At 46.9% G+C, this 19,556-nt stretch overlaps 1 protein-coding gene across 6 annotated transcripts in view; it reads left to right on the top strand.

Moving 5' to 3' along the window:
- Positions 1–16,413: 16,413 nt before the first annotated feature.
- DPF2 (double PHD fingers 2) overlaps positions 16,414–19,556 on the top strand; it is a 29,245-nt gene continuing 26,102 nt past the window's right edge. For 4 of the 6 annotated variants that reach the window (XM_083164904.1, XM_083164906.1, XM_083164905.1 and 1 more), the window contains exons 1-2: positions 16,414–16,568; positions 17,893–18,053. In XM_083164904.1, coding sequence (XP_083021030.1) covers positions 16,546–16,568; positions 17,893–18,053 — 184 coding nt within the window. In that variant the 5' untranslated portion in view covers positions 16,414–16,545. Of the gene's footprint in view, positions 16,569–16,661; positions 16,774–17,892; positions 18,054–19,556 lie in introns of those variants that run through there. The other 2 variants (XM_083164908.1, XM_083164907.1) reach the window with 2 other exon arrangements.

Here is a 19,556-nt window from a genome sequence, read left to right as displayed (position 1 = left end):
GAGTTCTATTTCATATGGGATATTGCTATGGGGGGGCTGGTTGCAATTTCAGGCAATTGAATTACACAGTTTCTATTGTGCAAAATAATTCCATTCTCTCAAACGCAGCTGTAATTATGGCAATTTTTCCTCTGTCGGACTAATTTGATCTCCCCTGGTGGGGAATCAATTTGGTATCTGGACTGATCATAGAATGACAGTCATAAGGTCGACCACTATTGGTCGACAGTCAACAGGTCTACATGGTCTCAAGGTCGATACTCAAAAGGTTGACAGGGTTTAAAGGTCGACAGACAATAGGTCACCAGGAACAACAGGTCGACAGCCAAAAGGTCGACATGGTCAAACGGTCGACATTGATAACATTTTGAGCCGACATGCGCCGACAGGAGGTTTTTCATGCCCTACCATCCATAGGGGGCGGAGGAAGAATAAAATAGTGAGCCGGAAGCCATGCAAGGGAACGCGATCCACTCAGACAGTGTCCATGTCGACCTATGTCAACATTAAAAACGTATGTTGACCTTTTTCCATGTCGACCTTTTGACCCTGTCGACCTTTTAACCCTGTCCATCTCTTAGCTGTCAACCTTTGGACCTTGTCGACCTTTTCACTGTTGACCTTTGGACAATGTCGACCTTTAGACACTGTCGACCATTTAACCCTGTCGACCTTGTGATTGTTGACCATTAGTGATCGACCATATGATTGTAGAACTAGACACTGTAGATGTTTTATGCCATATTCGCCTTGGTACATTACTGTGGCTAAATGAATATGCCCCTAAGGTGGAATTCAATTAGTGTTGCATTTATTTAATTATATCATTTAAGTCCCATGGCTAATACATGGTAAGGCATGTGTTCCGTTCCGGGTTAAATCCCAGAAGTTGTGCAATTACTGAGTGCAGTGAGCCCAATGGATGTGTTTAACACAGATTTCTGTTCACACCTCCCAAGGAGCACCCTCTGGACTTACTAAAGGCAGTAATTAATTAGTTCTGAGCAGTTAACTAAAATCCTGCAGTCATTTGTGTGAGTAGGTTTCTACTTTTCTAGAATTTGTCCATTTTTTTTTTCTTGTAACCTTTGGGTTCCAAGGAGGGGACTGCAGCAGCACTGAGGACCAAAATTTGCTAAGTAATAACTACATTCTCTCTATAACAGGTAAACCATCTAAAACACTACAGTTTGCCTGACATCAGCATTACAAAGTAATACCCCTTCAATGCTGCCATCAATGGTCCTAATTCAGAGTTGTTCGCTCATTAGCAAATTGAGCATTTATCGAATGACTGTGCATGTGTACCATGTGCAGTCCCTAATTGCATCAGAAATGCATATGGATCTAAAAAGCAATGTGACTGGAGTTTGACTGACATGAAGCAGGAGGTGTTTGTGGGTGGTAACCGGACGATTTATGGGAGTGTCAGAAAAAATGCAGGCGTGCCCAGGTGCTTTAAGAGAGGATCTGTGACAAATTTACATGGGGAAGGTTTATTTCTGTCTGGGTGGTGGCTATCTGCTCGCAGTCATCTGCAACTTTGAACAACAGCGATCAGGTCTGAATCAGGCCCAATATAGTGCAGTGTACCAACTAACTAAACAGAAAAAGTATTCTCACATTGGGGCACACACAGACTGCTGGGTACACACCAAACTATTTGGGCACAATCCCATCAATCTGGATCCAATTCAGACCGATTGGATGCAGATTGGGTCAAAATCGTTTGGCTGGATCCGAATTGGATCCGATTCCGATCCTACCTGCTGCAGGTAGGATCTGTATAAGATCCATTCATCTGAATACAGATGGGATCTGATCGTATGCAAATCGTATGCAAATCCGATCGCACGATTTGCATCCAATCCAAATCGTTTTGGTGTGTACTCAGCAAACTGACATTATATTTATGTCACAAAGTTATTTTTGGGTCTATTGAACATTACCTTTTATTATACATGTCTAAAAGCCAGACGCACAGGGTGAGATTTAATAGGATGAGAGATTCAAAAAGTGAGAGATTTGGTAAGAAATCTCCATTTTTTTTTAAAGCGGCAATCATTTACACTGCAAAACCAGTTTGATTTTGAAGTGTAAATGGTTACTGCTTTAAAAAAACTGGAGATTTCTTCCCAAATCTCTCACTTTCTGAAAATCTCATCCTATTAAATCTCACCAAATCTCACCCATTTCGTCTATTCTGGGAGACAGGGGCAGAGTGCTGGCCTTACCTCCACAGTGATGAAACTGTGGGGGGTTCGGCCTCACAATCCAAATGAAGCCAACAGGGCAACGCCCCTTTTCCATATAGGCCATGCTTTTTTTAGGAATGTGCGATGGTGTCCAGATTCCATCCATTAGAAGCTCCATGAGGGAGAAAATGCTCTGTTCCTGGACTTCCCTGGTAATGTAGGATTGCCATCACCTGTGGTGAAACACTTTTCTTATTGATTACCTAGCTCACCACAGTCGATGGAAATCCTACATTACCAGGGAAGTCCAGGAACAGAGCATTTTCTCCCTCATGGAGAGGGTCAGGTAGGCAAGTATGATCAAAGAACATCAAGGGATTTTGGGAGTGTGGGCAGGTCCATCACACAGTAGTCGCACAATGCTCCTCTGGAATTTTTAGGGTGGCCAGGATATCTTTATGGGGCTCCTTTGGGCCTGCTAGGCCCTAAGCAGGTGCCTACCTTGCCTTGTGCAAAATCTGTCTCTGGCAGCAAGTGACGGGGTTTCTCAACTGTTCCCCACCCCCCACATTGTTACCCATTGGTGGTACAAAGGGACCGTGCATAGTGGTGTGAAAGGGGTGTAAGCTGGGAAAACATAAAATACTGCAGGGGGGAGAATTAAGAATCATAAAGATGTCAGATGCTGGCTTTCTGTATCTAGTGCTCTTGAAAAGAAGCTGATTGGTAGGCAGGGGTGGGCTGGGCCGGGGGGCAGGATGCCACATGCCCCCCCGGGCCGGTATGTAGTGGCGGGGCCGGCTGTGTGCACTCACATTTCCCTGCTGCCGTCGGGTCCTGCTGGCGGGTTCTGCTGCCTCACACAGGCCTCCATGGCGACGGCCCCTCCAAAAATGGCCGCCGCCTTGGAGGAGACAGACACTAGAGGTACTGCTGTACCTCTAGTGTCTGTCAGAGGATGACAGCGTGGCCAGCGCTACCCGGAAGTGTGGCTTTGGGTAGCGCTGGCGCGCTGTTTAAAAGGTACCCCTAGGCAACGAGCATTTACCTAGGGCTGCCGAGAGGGGGGGCGGGTTACCGTTTACCTGCGGAGGCCACCGGCGGGAGCGCGGGTGGCCCTGCACCAGGCAGGTACAAGGACCTGTTCATGCTGCATGTAATGAGGGGGCCCTGGAGGAGCTCATGGAGGCTGAGCTCAAGCTGACCCTGCTAGGAAAAACTGCCTGTACTGTAAGTACATTGTTCTGCCTATACTTTTACATGGTGTGTATGTGTATATATATGTGTGTGTGTGTGTGTGTATATATATGTATGTATATATATATATATATATAACCTCTCGACGGGCGGCACTTCCCAATAAGACACTACGACAACGGTCTTGTCAATAACGTTTCGAGGGATTTAATTTCCTCTTCATCAGATCACAGACATAAACATAATGAACAACATTTATACTCACAAACACCAGTGTGCGAGTCCCGCGGCGTCGGAGCAGCTTCCGTTCCACTTCCGCATCCTGAGCCATATGCGTCACTGCCACGTCATTCCGCACAGGCTAGGGGGCGTCACGTTAACTCCGGGAGCTCCGTTGCCAGGGTGACTGTAATCCAAAACAAGAAAAACTTTAATGAATAGTGAAAAAATAACAATAAAAGAATAAAAACATTAGTACCATGCAGATCATATAGGAAAGAACATGAACAGAGCATTATGACAATAATAATAATAATGGTGGTAAATTACAAGAGCACTGGCACAGGCCAAAAAATTTACATGTTAAGGGTTTATAAAAAGTTACGTAACCCAAGGTGTTCATTTAACCCGCGAGGGGATAAGGTTCCTAGACGATAAATCCATCTCGTCTCGCATTGCAATAATTTAAGTGACCTATCACCCCTCCTAATAGAGGGTGGAATGTGGTCAATTATGATATACCGGAGCGAAGCTAAATTATGTCCAGCCAATAAAAAATGGCGGGCTACCGGTTGATCACTGTGACCACTTTCCAATGCATTTTTGATGGAATGTCTATGGGTAGCCATTCTCTCACGCAATGTCCGATCTGTTTTGCCCACGTAGCTACGACCACATGGACAGGTTATCAGATAAATGATGAAATTAGTAGTACACGTGAGTCTATGTCCAATGTACATCTTTTTCCCTGATAACGGATGATTAAAAAATGCTGATGCCGTTAAAGACCTGCACGTCATACACTTTAGACACCTAAAGCACCCATTTTTACGGGCAAGAAAGGTGTCAGCATGTGTCTGGCTGCTACTTAAACCCGTGATGTCGGTATGAACAACCCAATCAAAGATGTTACGGCCCCTTTGATAACAGGGCATAAGCCTGGTATCTTTGAGGCCGATTTTAGGATCTGCCGTAATAACTGGCCACCAACGTTTAGCTGTTTTTTTAATTTGATCACTTTGGGTGTTGAAGTGATTTACCCACGGGAGACGGTCACCAGTCACCTTTTTGGCCTGTACCTCCAGAAGTTCACTCCTGCTCTTACTCATGGCCCTCTCTTTAGCTGCCATAACAGACTGTTTGTCATAGCCACGACTGATAAACTTAGTCACCATTAAATTCATTTGTACCTCAGCATCACCCTCGGAACTACAAATTCTTCTAGCCCTCAAAAACTGAGAATACGGCAAGCCGTATTTCAGGGGTTTGGGATGAAAGCTGTTTGCATGTAATATCGTGTTCCTGTCCGTCTTCTTAGAATACAAATTAGTGCTAATAATCCCTTCAGTAAGGGTAACCTCTACATCCAGGAAATGCACGGTAGTGGGGTGAATACTGTAGGTGAATTTGATCGGGCTATTAGAATTGTTATGGGTTTGTAAATGCTTCTCCAAGTCGCTGGTTGATCCCGACCAGATCATGAAGAGATCATCGATGAACCTGGCGTACGCTATGATGTTATCACGCACGCCAGGAACATCCAACAGGATCTCCCGTTCAGCCTGCAGCATGTAGGCATTGGCGTACGATGGGGCCACATTGGACCCCATCGCACAGCCCGACAGCTGCAAGTAGAACTCCCCATCATGTACAAAGTAGTTGTGTGTCAGGATCATTTTTAGTAGATCCAAAACAAGCTCAATGGGAGGACCAGAATAACATGAGTTATTATGCAATAATTTAGCAACAGCAGCTAGACCATCACCATTCGGAATGACAGTGTACAGACTTGTAATGTCCAAGCTTACCAGTACACTGCCATTTGGAATAACATCAATATTAGACAATACATTCAAGAAGGCGGTAGTATCACGAATATGACCACTGCTGCTAACAATACACGGTTGAATGAGTGCATCCAAGTACACAGCCAGTGCTTGGTATAAAGATTTTCTGGCCGAAATTATCGGCCGGCCTGGTGGCAAAGTCAAACTTTTGTGCACTTTAGGTATTGTATAAAGCACCGCCACCACCGGCTCCTTCGGTAGTAGCGCGTCAAACAACTTCTCATCAATGGCTCCCATTTGTACAGCCATGGTGAGGGTATCCTCTAATTCCTTCTTGAATGGAATAGTCGGGTCACCAGTTAGCTTGCAATACACATTGGTATCAGATAATTGGCGTTGTATTTCATCTTTGTAAGGGCCAATATCCTGAATAACAATCGCCCCGCCCTTGTCGGCGGGACGTATAATTATGTTGTTATACTTAGATAAATCACGCAATGCTTGGAATTCATCTGTACTCAAATTGGTATGATGGTGTGAAGTGCGATCAAGTTGGACCTCATGATCAAGCATATTGCAGAAAGATTTTATTGACGTATTATAAGAGACAGGGTCAAAAGTGGAGCGAGGGATGATATTTCTGAGTTGGCTCGGGATGGTATTTGCCGTTGAGGATTGTTATTGAAGAACTCTTTTAACTTCAATTGTCGCTGTAATCGGAATTTTTCCACTTCCCATTGGAGTCCATTGGGACCATTCGAGGGAACATATGAAAGGCCCTTATTTAAGACCCTTGTCTCCGCTTCAGTAAGGGCATGGGAGGATAAATTTATGACCGTGGTTTGCGGTTGCGATTCAATGGTGGTCTGCCGACACGTCCGCGACCTTTTCCTCTTGCCACCCCTACAGGTGTATCTGCGTCGTCGGGGTCTGCCTATATATAATAATGTAATGTAATGAACAAACAGTGCCACTCCACGGGTTAAAGCAGGTAAATATATGTTTATTGGGCATTACGGTGTGTGGCAATATGTGTAATGGGCATTACGGTGTGTGGCAATATGTGTAATGGGCATTGCGGTGTTGGCATTATGTGTAATGGGCATTGTTTAATTGGCATTGTGCTTAAGGGCATTGCGGTGTTGTCTTTATTTGCAATGGGCATTACGGTGTGTGGCAATATGTGTAATGGGCATTACGTTGTTGGCATTATGTGTAATGGGCATTGTTTAATTGGCATTATGTTTAATGGGCATTTCAGTGTTGTCTTTATTTGGAATGGGCATTACGGTGTGTGGCAATATGTGTAATGGGCATATCCGTGTTGGCATTATGTGTAATGGGCATTGTTTAATTGGCATTATGTTTAATGGGCATTGCGGTGTTGTCTTTATTTGGAATGGGCATTACGGTGTGTGGCAATATGTGTAATGGGCATTACGTTGTTGGCATTACGGTGTGTGGCAATATGTGTAATGGGCATTGCGGTGTTGGCATTATGTGTAATGGGCTTTGTTTAATTGGCATTATGCTTAATGAGCATTGCGGTGTTGTCTTTATTTGGAATGGGCATTACGGTATGTGGCAATATGTGTAATGGGCATTACGGTGTGTGGCATTATGTTTAATTGGCATTATGGTGTGCGGCAATATGTGTAATGGGCATAGCGATGTTGGCATTATGTGTAATGGGCATTGTTTAATTGGCAGTAGAGTGTGTGGCATTATGTTTAATGGGCATTACGGTGTTGGCTTTATGTGCAATGGGCATTACGTGTTGTCTTTATGTGGAATGGGCATTACGGTGTGTGGCATTATGTGTAATGGGCATTACAGTGTAAAATTTTGCAGCGCGCCTCCGGCGCGCTCTGTCCCTATTTGGGGGTGTGTGTGTGTAGGGGAATCATTGTTTAATAATTGCTGCATACTACATAGAGGGGAGAGGGTAGGGTGGTGAAACGATGGTGATGGTGGTGGGCCACTTGCTTGTGTTGCCCCCCAGGCTGAAAGTTGCCAGCCAGCCCCTGTTGGTAGGTTTTTCTTTAGACGGTTTAAAGCAGGCATGACCAAACTATGGCCCTCCAACTATTGTAAACCTACACATCCCAGCATGTCTTGCCATACTTTTAGCACTCCCAAATAGCAAAACTGGGAGGGCCACACTTTGGACATGTTTGTTTTAATGAAGCACACAAATGAGTTAGAGATGTGCCGTCCGCGAGTAAACCAGTTCATTTGAAAGAGTGATACCCCTTTTAGACATAGTACCCAGGAATTAACCAGGATTTTGACTGCTGAGTCATTTTCCCGGGTGCAGCCTGCACCCTTTCACACTTACAGCAGCAAATTACCGGGTGAAGCAGTTCTACTTGGTAATCTGCTGAAAAACCCGGGTTTTTCTTATGTCTGAAAGGGTCAACCCAGGTTATAAATCCTGGGTCCTCAACCCAGGTAAAAAGAAGGGTCGAAGACCCGGGTTTTAACACCTGGGTTGACCCTTTCAGACATACCAAAATCCTGGGTTGATGTGCGTTCATGTGCAAAAACCTGGGATTTTGGAGTATGTCTGAAAGGTTTATGAGTGAGCTGTTGCTCAATAAAAGTGAACGGTAGTTCTTCTTGGAGGCCGTGAGCCTTTGTATGGCCATGATCCCATCCCAGAGACACAGTCAAATTGCATCCCCGACGGTCTTCGGCTTCAGCACTTTCCTCCATGCATCACCCGAACATCTCCCGCACCACCCCTTTCCCCCTCCACCCCTGTTCACACTGTTCCCCACCACACCAGCACTGTTCATTGTTAATCCGCTTTGGAAAGATCAAGAAAGTACTAGTTTGTTCATTTCTTTCTGGCGACAGGTAAGCTGTTCTCCATTCCAGCGCTCGGCATTCAGTGCAGTGAATTAGATTCAGTGGTGAGCATCTGAGTGATCCAGTTAGTTTGTTCGAGTTTGAGCAGAAGCTACCATCGAAGTGGACAAATACTTAAATGAACCGCATTTGGAGTGCACATGTGACCCTTTGCAATGGTGGGAGACAAGGAAATTTACTTACCCATTTCCATACCTCCCAACTTTTACTCTGCAGTACCCGGGACAGATGCAAACGCGCCGCGGGTGCACCAGAAATGTTTGGGGCGTGGCCTAACGGAAGGGGGCATGGCCTATACCCGTGGCTCTCCTGTTTATTCCCGCTACCAGCAGGCCCTGTGCAAGATTGTTTTCTTAAGCAGGGCAGATATGTACAGAAAGAGAAGTCAGCTTCTTAGCGAGAGAATAAGCCAAATTTTATTTGTAAACAGCAACTTGCATCTGATTTAGAACAAGAACGTATAGTAAATGTGATTTTACTTTGTGTTTCTGCCAATAAATTATTATAAAACGAATTATGCTTCATTATTATGAAATTACCCTCTCAAGAATTCCCAGCAACCCGAACAGTATTAACTCTTTAAAATGCCCTTTTCTGCGTGAAAATAATCCGGTAGTATTTAAAAAGAAATGTGTCAGGATAAATAGAAAAATAAATGAAAATAACCGCCTGTGGCCCCCCATTTAGCGTTACTATTTAATGGCATCCTAGAGGGTGCTTCCTTCGCTCCCGAAGCTACTCAGGCGGATATAGTGTTGATTCCGAAGCCAGACAGAGACCCGACCAGCTGTGCAAATTACAGGCCGATATCATTATTAAACGTGGACCTAAAGATTTATGCTAAGATCTTGTCAAATCGACTCGCCTCTCTTCTCCCACTCCTGGTGCACCCAGACCAAGTTGGTTTCATTCCTGGTCGCCAGGCGTCGGACAACACGAGATGAGCGATAGATCTTATCCACATTATCCAGAAGCAGAAGCAGCCTTCTCTGGTCCTGGCGCTGGACGCAGAGAAGGCTTTTGATCGTATATCCTGGTCCTTTGCTTTCGCAGTCCTAGAGAGGATGGGTTTTTCGGGATCCTTTCTTGAAGGAGTCAAAGCACTTTACCGGGCGCCGGCTGCTCGGGTCTCTGTCAACGGAGTTGTGTCAGATCATTTCGGAATAGCGAATGGCACCCGCCAGGGATGTCCCCTCTCCCCTCTCATCTTTGCCCTTGTCATGGAGCCCCTGGCGTCGAGGATTCGCAGTAACACCTCCATCCACGGCATAACCTCTGGTACCTCAGAGCATAAAATTGCACTCTATGCAGATGATGTGCTTCTGACCCTGGCCGATCCAGCTTGCTCCATTCCCCCTCTCCTTTCTGAAATACAGCAATATTCCCTACACTCTGGCTATAAAATTAACGTAGAGAAGACCGAGGTGCTTGACTTTCATATTCCAGGGCATGTTAAGCCCATCTTGATAGATTTGCTTCCATGCAATTGGGGTAGAAGGAAGATCAAATACCTCGGTATATTCTTGACCCATCATCACCACCAACTCTTCCAGGCTAACTTCCCTCGATTATTAGATAGCATTAAGACCGATCTGACCCTATGGTCCTCCTACTTTATCTCATGGATTGGCAGAATCAACTCTGTTAAGATGACTGTCCTCCCACGCCTCCTTTATTTATTTCAGACCCTACCAATAAACATTCCCCTCTATGTTTTTAAATCGTTGCAACACCAGACTACTCAGTTTGTATGGGACAAAAAGCGCCCTCGAATACGGCTAAAATTACTCCAACGTCCCTCTAGTCAGGGCGGTCTGGGGATCCCGGATTTCCGGAGATACTTTTATGCCTCCAGGTTGTCCCAGATCGTCCAATGGTGTAACCCCTGGGGGGCGCAAAAGGTGTGGGTGACTATTGAGGCAAACGATTTAGGGCTCTCGACTCCCTCTTCCTTGATATGGCTACCTAAACCCAAACGCCCGCGTACGACTACATCCCACCCGGTAGTCTCTCACGCCCTATCCGTTTGGGACAGGGTTAATAAGAATTATAAGCTAGCCCCTTCTCCCTCCCCACTAATTCCGCTGTTTCACATCCCGGATTTTCCCCCTGGTATGGGCCGCTCCTCCCTCTCTAGTTGGCTGAAGGATAATATCTATTATTTGAACGATATCGCAGTTGATACAAACTTTCCTCAGTTTTCTGAGGTCCAAGGGGGCACGGCAATTCCAAACATGTTTTTTTTTCGTTTCCTACAGATAAGGCACTTCCATGCTAAAATTACTCCCACCCTCACATCTAGACCCCTCACATCTTTTGAATACATTTGTTGGAAACGAACATCATCCAGGGGCCTAATTTCCACAATTTACTCCCTCCTAGACACCAGTCCGATTTCCTCCCGAGCCCCACATGAATTAGCTTGGGAAAGAGACTTAGGTCTCTCTCTGGACGATGAAGACTGGGAGGAGATACGTGACTACGCATCTTCCAGCTCCATCTGTGTTAGAATCAAAGAAAATGTATACAAGCTCCTTTATCGTTGGTACTATGTCCCAACCAAATTGCACAAGATGTTTCCTGACACATCAGATAGGTGCTGGAGGGGCTGTCTCACAGAGGGTAGTTTCCTTCATATTTGGTGGACGTGCCCAAAGGTCGCCAGTATCTGGAGTGAAGTAGCAACCTTAATCTCAGCCATGATGGGAGTTACTGTCCCCTTAGAACCAAAATACTTCCTTCTCCCATTAAAACCACCCATGCTAACACACCACCAGCATAAATTACATCGACACATCTCTTCAGCCACGACCTGCCAAATAGCGGCTGATTGGAAAAAACCTTCCCCTGCCCCATTGCAAGCAGTACTCTCTCGCGTGTGGTACACCTACAAAATGGAATATATGACAGTGATCATTCGCAACTCCCTCAAATCCTTTCATAAGGTGTGGTCCCCATGGCTAGCCTCTCAGAACTCCCCCTCCCCGTTTGACTCTTGATAACAGAGGCCTCCCTGTCCCCCCCCCCCACCCCCTTTTTTCTCTTATTTTTTTTTTCTTCTTCTCTCCCTCATCCCCCCTTCCCCAAACTTTCACAAACCCCTACTTTCTTTACTGCTTAATATGTTGTATTAAACTATGTATATATCCACCCCTCAACAGGGCGACCTGCCACCTTGCCCTTGCGAGGTCTTCCTATCTCTCTCTCTCTCTCTCTCTCTCTCTCTCTCTCTCTACTTTCTCTTTTTTCCTTCTCTTCATACATATATGAAAAATACCTTTTTCTGGATCACGCCATTATTGTAATCCAGACTTGTTTAATGCTTATATTTCCTAGACCGATTTTTGTCTCTGTATCGTATTATGCCCGCTTTGGCTGTGTTCCAACCAATAAAATGTGTTTAAAAAAAAAAAGAAAATAACCGCCTGTGATATTAATGTCCAAAATTCACTTCACATTAAGCAATCAGTCGAAATACTGTATATACTCGAGTATAAGCCGACTTTTTCAGCACATTTTTTATGCTGAAAAAGCACCTCCTCGGCTTATACTCGGGTGTATACGGTAGTTTGTTTGAAATCAGTGCTGCCGTGCCGGGGTTAGAGCCTGCAAGTGTAATTAGTCTCTCCTGCCCTCTCACAGCTCGGTGCGTGCGCCAGGAAGGAGTGCGGGGAGCGGGGCAGGAAATAAAGTCACAGCCGCCTGCTTACACGTAGGGAGGAGGAAGAAGAAGCTGCTTCTGCAGATTCTGACAGTGTAGGTGAGCCTGAATTAGCGGTGCCGGAGCTGCGCTGCTGATAAACGCTAACTGACTGTGCGTACACAGTGCCACATCCGTCAATCCTGCAGCCCTAGCACCGCTAATGGAAGCTCACCTACACTGCCGATATCTGCATAAGAAGCGGCTTTGCCTCCCTATCTAGTACCACACTAGTACTGGTGCTCTGGGGGCCGGGCCACCCTGCAATGCCGACAGGGCCACCCTGAGGAGCAGGGCCGTCTTTTCGTATGGGCTTAATGGGCACTTGCCCAGGGGCCCCAGGTGTATAAGGGCCCTATGCTGATAGATGAGGATCCCCTTTTTCCAGGGATACCAGAATTTTGAAAATCGGCCCTGTGGAACTGGAGATATCCAACTTCAAAGCAGCAGTCCACATCCGACCTGTTAATTGCAATTCCCTGTCATATTTCTCAGGTTCTCTCTGACTTAGAGTTTTTCTGAGGGTATATTCCACAATCTGGGACTCTCCCCTTTCTGTCGACACTAGAGCCTTGTCTCTATCATGCCCGGAACCAGAGATATCAGCCTTCCAGCAGCCGATCCCTGCTCCAGCTCCAAACATCTGGTGTACAGTTTTATATTTTTGTCAATGGATTGCTCTGGCTCCTGATCTCTGATCCCCAAGTCCCCAGCACCTCCTGAAAGTTGGGACTCTAGGTTTTTATACTATTGAAGGCTAAGAAATTATTTCCAGATAATGGCGATATCTGCAGTCAAACAAGCTGCCCTTCCACCGGAAAATGATGAATCTTAAGCCCAATATATTATCCAACCCTCCCCTGCATATAAAACACCCCCTACCTCCCTGGAAGTCATTTACAAGGGACCCTTCATACAGCTCAGTGCCCCCTTCCACACGTTAGTGTTCTCCCTCCCACCACCTGTGCAGGAGTGATTAGCAGAAGTTACTGCTCCAGGTCCTACATGTTGAATGGAAGATAGAGCACCCCGTGCCACCCGTGGGACACCAAAGCTGCTCCTGATAGCTTCCCCCACCCCTAGGAGGGGAGAATGGGTAAGGGCCCCAGTGCATTGCTTTGCCCAGGGGCCCACACTGCTGTTAAGATGGCCCTGCTGAGGAGGGGACAGCCAAGACTTGTGGAGAAACAGGGCAGCAGCCACCAGCACTATGAAACTGCAGGATCCGGAGTGAGCAACCAGGTCAGGGCTGAAGCTGATCCCTGTGAGTACTAGTGTCCCTGCTGGGGCCTATCTCCTTCCCTCCTCTGCCCCAGACCTTCCTCCCCTTCCCTCTTAGAGGTCATAGTTGACTATGTACCACAGACTCCTGCCTGTGGAACCCCAATGATCTGGTGATGGGGACACTTCAGTGTCATGGGTTTTATCTTATGCCCCTAGAATGAGACCTGAGCTACCATTATATCTCCCTGTGGCCAGTGTATTAGTAACTGCTCTGTGCATTTCCCATCCTAGGCTTATATTCGGGTCAATAAGTTTTCCCAGTTTTTTTAGGTAAAATTAGGTGCCTCGGCTTATATTCGGGTCGACTTATACTCGAGTATATACGGTAAATAAAACAAACAGATACTACACTCAAAACGTAAATAACATATCTTTTTATTCAAAGTGAACTAGTGAATTGTTCAAAAGAGTTCTTTTCACTCACTGGCTACCAATGAATACATTGTTTTTATTTTTATTTGGGGGGGGGGGGGGCACTGGTCACCAATAATTAAATTGTTTTATTTGCTACTAACCGTTATTTGCTTGGGGGGGGGGGGGGGCTGAGGGGGAGCGACATTACGCTGCCAACGTTTATTTATTAAGGAAATGTATTTCATTACGTTTATTTAGGAAATTGCCATGTAACTTTTTTTTGATGAAGTGCAGTTTTTTACGTCACTTTCTGTGACAGTTGTGACAGATTTGAAATCTACCATGCTGAATCTCCCGTTATGAATCTCTGACACAAATCTCTCTGTATGTGGCTAATTATCTGAGAGAGTGAAATCTCCCATGCTGAATCTCCCATTATGAATCTCTGACACAAATCTCTCTGTATGTGGCTAATTATCTGAGAGAGTGAAATCTCCCATGCTGAATCTCCCGTTATGAATCTCTGACACAAATCTCTCTGTATGTGGCTAATTATCTGAGAGAGTGAAATCTCCCATGCTGAATCTCCCATTATGAATCTCTGACACAAATCTCTCTGTATGTGGCTAATTATCTGAGAGAGTGAAATCTCCCATGCTGAATCTCCCATTATGAATCTCTGGCACACATCTCTGCGTATGTAGGTCCCATACAGACCGGGCGATATGCCCAGCGTGTATGGACAGCAATGACCGCTGTCACTGCTGCGGGGAAAGCCGCTCAGTGCATACACACTGAGCGGCTTTCCCCCTGCCCGGACGAGGGGAGAGGACAGCATTGCATAGCGCAGAGCTATGCAAAGCCGTCCTGAAAGCCGCTCATCTGCTGGTATAACCAGCAGATGAACAGCTTTCCTAGGGATGTTGCGGGAGCGCGCAGCAGCGCTCACCGCCGGGCCATACACACTGGGTGGCTTTGAGCTGAAAGCTGCTCAAACCTCCTGCTTTGAGCATCTTTCAGCTCAAAGTCGTCCAGTGTGTATGGGCCTTAAGCCCTGTACACACGCTTAGATTTGCTTTAGATTTGAAGTTAGATTTGATTTACTATTAGATCATCCCATTCGATTTGGCATTAGATCTGTACTTTTGCATTCGATTTCGATTTCACAATGTAGGCACAATGTACTCATTCGATTTACTGGATCGAATTCTGGATTTCTTTGGCTGCACAGTAGATTTTTCTATTTGATTTTGAGAAAATGGGAGCATGCATCGAATCTAATGCAGATCGAAAGTGTCCTATAAACCATTCGATGTGGATTCGATTTTGCTTCTATAAGCAAAATCGAATCGAAAACAGGGAAAAATCTAAGCATGTTTACACAGCTTCAGAGTGAACTAGAATAAGGCCCTGAGTGATCAAACGAGCACCGCTCTTTATAGTGAGCCACTTCTGGGCCCTACACACATAGCGATGTGTGCAGGGCTACCTAGCTATGCTAGGTCGGGCTGTGCTGCGCCGCTATCGCATGATAGCACACAGAGCTGACAGCCCACACACAGAGTGAGCTGTCAGCTCTGTGTGCTAAGCGAGCAGACAGCGCCAGGGCTGTCTTCACCATCTAGTGGGCCCCTGGGCAAAATAATTTTTAGGGCCCCCTCTCCTCCTCACAACACCTCTCCACCCACCTATGTGCAGCAGCATCGGGGGGCACTGGGGGCTTGAAGTAGCTACCTGGGCAGCGTGTGGCGGGGATCCAGGCACAACTGTCAGCGGACGTCCAGGCAGAGGCAGTGGTGACCCAGCAGTGATCCAGGCAGTGAGAGAGCTGGGAGCTTGATTTAGCTATCCAAGCGGCATGTGGTGGGGATCCAGGCAGCCACTGTCAGCGGACATCCAGGCAGCTCGCTCAGACCTTGATGTAGCGCTATTTGCCACCGGGCGGGAAGCGCTGCAGATTTTGAAAAGACTGCCTGGACACTAATTGGCTGAGCATCCGGCCAATCAGCGTCCGGCCAGACTTTTCAAAATTAGCAGCGCTTCCCGCTCAGCAAATAGCGCTACATCAAGGTCTGAGTAGCCGCTGCCTGGAAAACCACTGAAAGCTGCTGCCTGGATCCCAGATACACGCTGCCCTTATTGCTACGTCAAGCCCCATGCTGCCTGGATCACCGCTGAGTCGCCGATGACAGCTGCTGCCTAAATCCCTGACATAAGCCACCCGGATTGCTACATCAAGCCCCCCACTGCCTGGATCACCGCTGAGTCGCCGCTGACAGCTGCTGCCCGGATCCCCGACACAACCCACCCAGATTGCTACATCAAGCCCCCCCGCTGCCTGGATCACCACCGCCGTTGCGTCAACTCTGACAGTCGCTGCCTGGTTTCCCGTCACCCGCCGCCATTCCCCAGGACAGTGCTGTCTTCCCCATTGGGGTGGGCCCCTACAATCCTTGGGCCCCTGGGCAACTGCCCATTAACCCAATGGGAAAGACGGCCCTGGACAGCGCCAGTGTTCTCCGGTGGGAGAACCCTGCCGATGCCGAGATTGATGGACACTGTCCATCAATCTCGGCCAGCGATAAAGACGCGCGGGGGACGAGCACTGCTGCCGATATAGCCCCCACACATACACCGATGTGAGGGCATTTGCTAAACGACTTTGCCAAACTAAGCAAAATCGCTTAGAAAATGCCTTAATATCGGCATGTGTGTAGGCCGCATTAGCCCAGCTCTAGAATCGAGTTCACAATCGCGCATGCGCCGCTTACGCGAGTGCACCAGCCACATGATTGCCGAGCACACGCCGAAGTTTTCACCCGGGCAAGCTGCATCGCGTGCGTTGCAGAGACAGTGCGCCTGCCCAGTGGTGACGTCACGCCGCACAGCGCAGGCGTGCTGCTAGCGTAGTGCCTATGTCGCGGGAGGGACTGAGAAGATGGCGGCGGCTGTAGAAAAGATGTAAGTGAGTGGGGAGTGATGGAAACTGCGGAGACGGAGTGCCATTTTGGGCTTAGGGATGTGGAAAAAGTCGAATAGAAGCGGCGGATACGCGACCGTGCAGTCAGCACGTATATCATGATGTGCCTGGGTAGTGCTACAGAGGCGGGTGTGGGGTGGGACAGCGACCCTGAATGTAGTAGGAGCGCTTAGTGATCGATGTGCGGTGTGTATATAGAGGTCGGCGATGTGCATGAGCTCAGTGACTATACACGCATTCTGTGTATATACGCTATAGTGCCTTATGCGGAGCTCATCAATGCACGGTGCTGCTTAAATACTCTTGTTTGTGGTGGTTATCTTCTGCCAGCTCTTGTGGCTGCTGGTCCAGTAAGGGAGTGACCCGACTGAGGCGAATAAGGAGTCAGAAGTGTTTGCAAGACAACACTGAGATGGCTGGGACCTCATGGCAGTCCTTTGTGATCAGCAGGATGTTTTGCAAAACTGATGCACTCTGGTTTTATTCAAACCGCTTTCACACCAACCCTGTGACAGGCCAGATACTTGGATAAAAAGGGTCATTCTGGGTCCAAAATGTATTGGCTGCAGTGTGAAAGGGTGACACGGGGCATACAGGACCAATCTCATGCCCAAAGGCTTTCAATTGATGGGCTCCTGGTTCTTGGAGATGATGTCTTCACGTATTAACGGAGGTGTCCTGTACCATTCAGGTGGTGTGAAAGGGGCAAGTAATCTTAAGCGCTGGCTCTGACCCATCAGTATCCCAAGTCAAAGCCAGGGCTTCAGTATGAATGGGGTATTCATTTCATGAGCAACTTTCCACACACACACACACACACACACACACACACACAGTGTATACTGTGACTGCATTGAGTGTAAAACTGGACACACACTGAGCGATGTGGCGGTTGTTACTTGGGTCATCTTATCTGCGGTTCTGCATGTCCGTTTTGACGTTTCCGTGTAACACTGCATGTAATGATTTAATCATACCGGCGAACATTATATCGTGCAGTGTGTATGGCGGCACAATACACTGTTCCATTACTGTGGGCTGAGACACATAGTACACACCCCGCAGTTGTTCGTCTTAGAATTTGTACATTCAGTAATAGTAAATTAATGTCCACAGCCTATACAATTAAAGGAAGAGCTTGGCTGGGAAGAAGTATCGTAATAATGTGGCCAATAAAGTTTTGTGTGGGCATTCAGACAATACTGAACTATGCCCTCCTCACTGAACATTACCTTGCAATTCGTTATCACTATATCAGTTTAATGACTATTGATGAACTACAGTGTCCTCATCTCGTCCACACAGGCTCGGTGAGCAGTATTATAAAGACGCCATGGAGCAGTGCCACAATTACAATGCACGTTTGTGTGCAGAACGTAGTGTTCGGATGCCATTTTTGGATTCCCAAACCGGGGTGGCTCAGAGCAATTGTTATATCTGGATGGAGAAAAGGCACAGAGGTCCAGGTATGAGAGAAAAACAGCTGTTCTTTTGGTAGATGATGGATTCGTTTTGAAGGAGCATCAAAATAGTGTTTTTTTTTTTTTTTTTTTATTATTCACAGTTTTATTGTTAAGCCCCAAAGTTAGAGCATTCAGAATTGTGGTGGTACTAAAGGTGACCATACACTATTAGTGTTCCTTCTAGGAACTGGGCAGGGCGGTGCTGCACTTGGGCAGCCTGGGCCCACTGTCACTGTGGGTGACCCGACTGGTGACATCACCAAAGGGGGCGGGCCTGTCCACCACTGTCACCAAAGGGTGCAGGTCGGGTCACTGACATGACCAAAGGGGTGGGCCTGGCCACTGCCAAAGTCACTGCCTGGGAAGCGCTGGCACCTACGGTGGTGCTGGGCTTCCCCGTGCGCACCGGCGGGGACAGGCAGCAGGCTGTTGGAGGGGCAGGGCGCATTTTGTCCTTTAAAAATCAGGCAGGGCGCAACACCCAGCTGGAACAGCTTAGCGTGAACACTACACTAGTACGAGAATTTGTAGCATTACATGGCCAACCGATCCCTTTTGAGCCATTCGGGACCTTCCCAGGTGGCAGGATTGCATGCGACCCTGTTCCCCGCTGTTGGGAGGGGGTCGGAGGTCGCACATGCTAGTTCCAACCTCTGACCTTGCATGAATCAAATGAGATGTCAAACATGTGATTTGGGCCGGTTTAACCCGATTCCTTGGCCCAATCTGTTGGAATAGGGTGAAATCTGCCCAAATTGCATAAGTGTATTGAGGGGCTCATCTAACTTGACTAAACAAAAAAAACTGAAGACCATATGAGGGTGTTTTTAAAAAATGTAAATAAATTAAACCCACAATCCTAGAGTTTGCTGTGGATGTCTTTGTGAATCTCTATAAATTCCCCTAAATGTAATAGAAACTTATTGGTAGGTAAGACTGTGCATGTGACCTATAGAGTTTATGGATGATATTAATTTTGATTATTGTCTCAATATTGACCGGTTATTCACAGGAATGGACTACACATAAGTGCTGAATGATAGAATAAGTAAAACAATACTGTAATAATAATCTATTTAGTCTAATGAAACTAAGACACATATAATGAAATATCACATGTATACTGACACATACCTAAAATAATGTATAATGAAAACAAAAAAAATCGGCGGGCATAGTCAATTTAAAGTCCACTTTGGTGTAATAATTTGGTTCACTTGCCATGTGCACTGCAGGTGGGGCGGGATGTGGTATGTTTCTCCGACAGTCGGGATCCCGACAGTCATTATCCCGACTGCCCGGACTTAGACAGCGTGGCCAGCGCAACAACGCCCCTTGCGGGCTCGCTACGCGAGCCACCTATTCTCCCTCTATGGGGGTCGTGGACCCCCACAAGGGAAAATAGCTGTCGGGAACCCGGCTGTCAGTGTTTTAACAGTCGGGATCCCGTCCGGCACCCGGTGGGGCAGATGTAATGTGCAGAGAGCAATAGATTTGAGTGGGGTA

This window comes from Crinia signifera, chromosome 11 (genome assembly GCF_055691185.1).
Source record: "Crinia signifera chromosome 11, ASM5569118v1, whole genome shotgun sequence".
NCBI lineage: Eukaryota > Metazoa > Chordata > Amphibia > Anura > Myobatrachidae > Crinia > Crinia signifera.
Note: the sequence above shows the minus strand (reverse complement) of the source record. Positions and strands in the feature narration are given on the sequence as shown.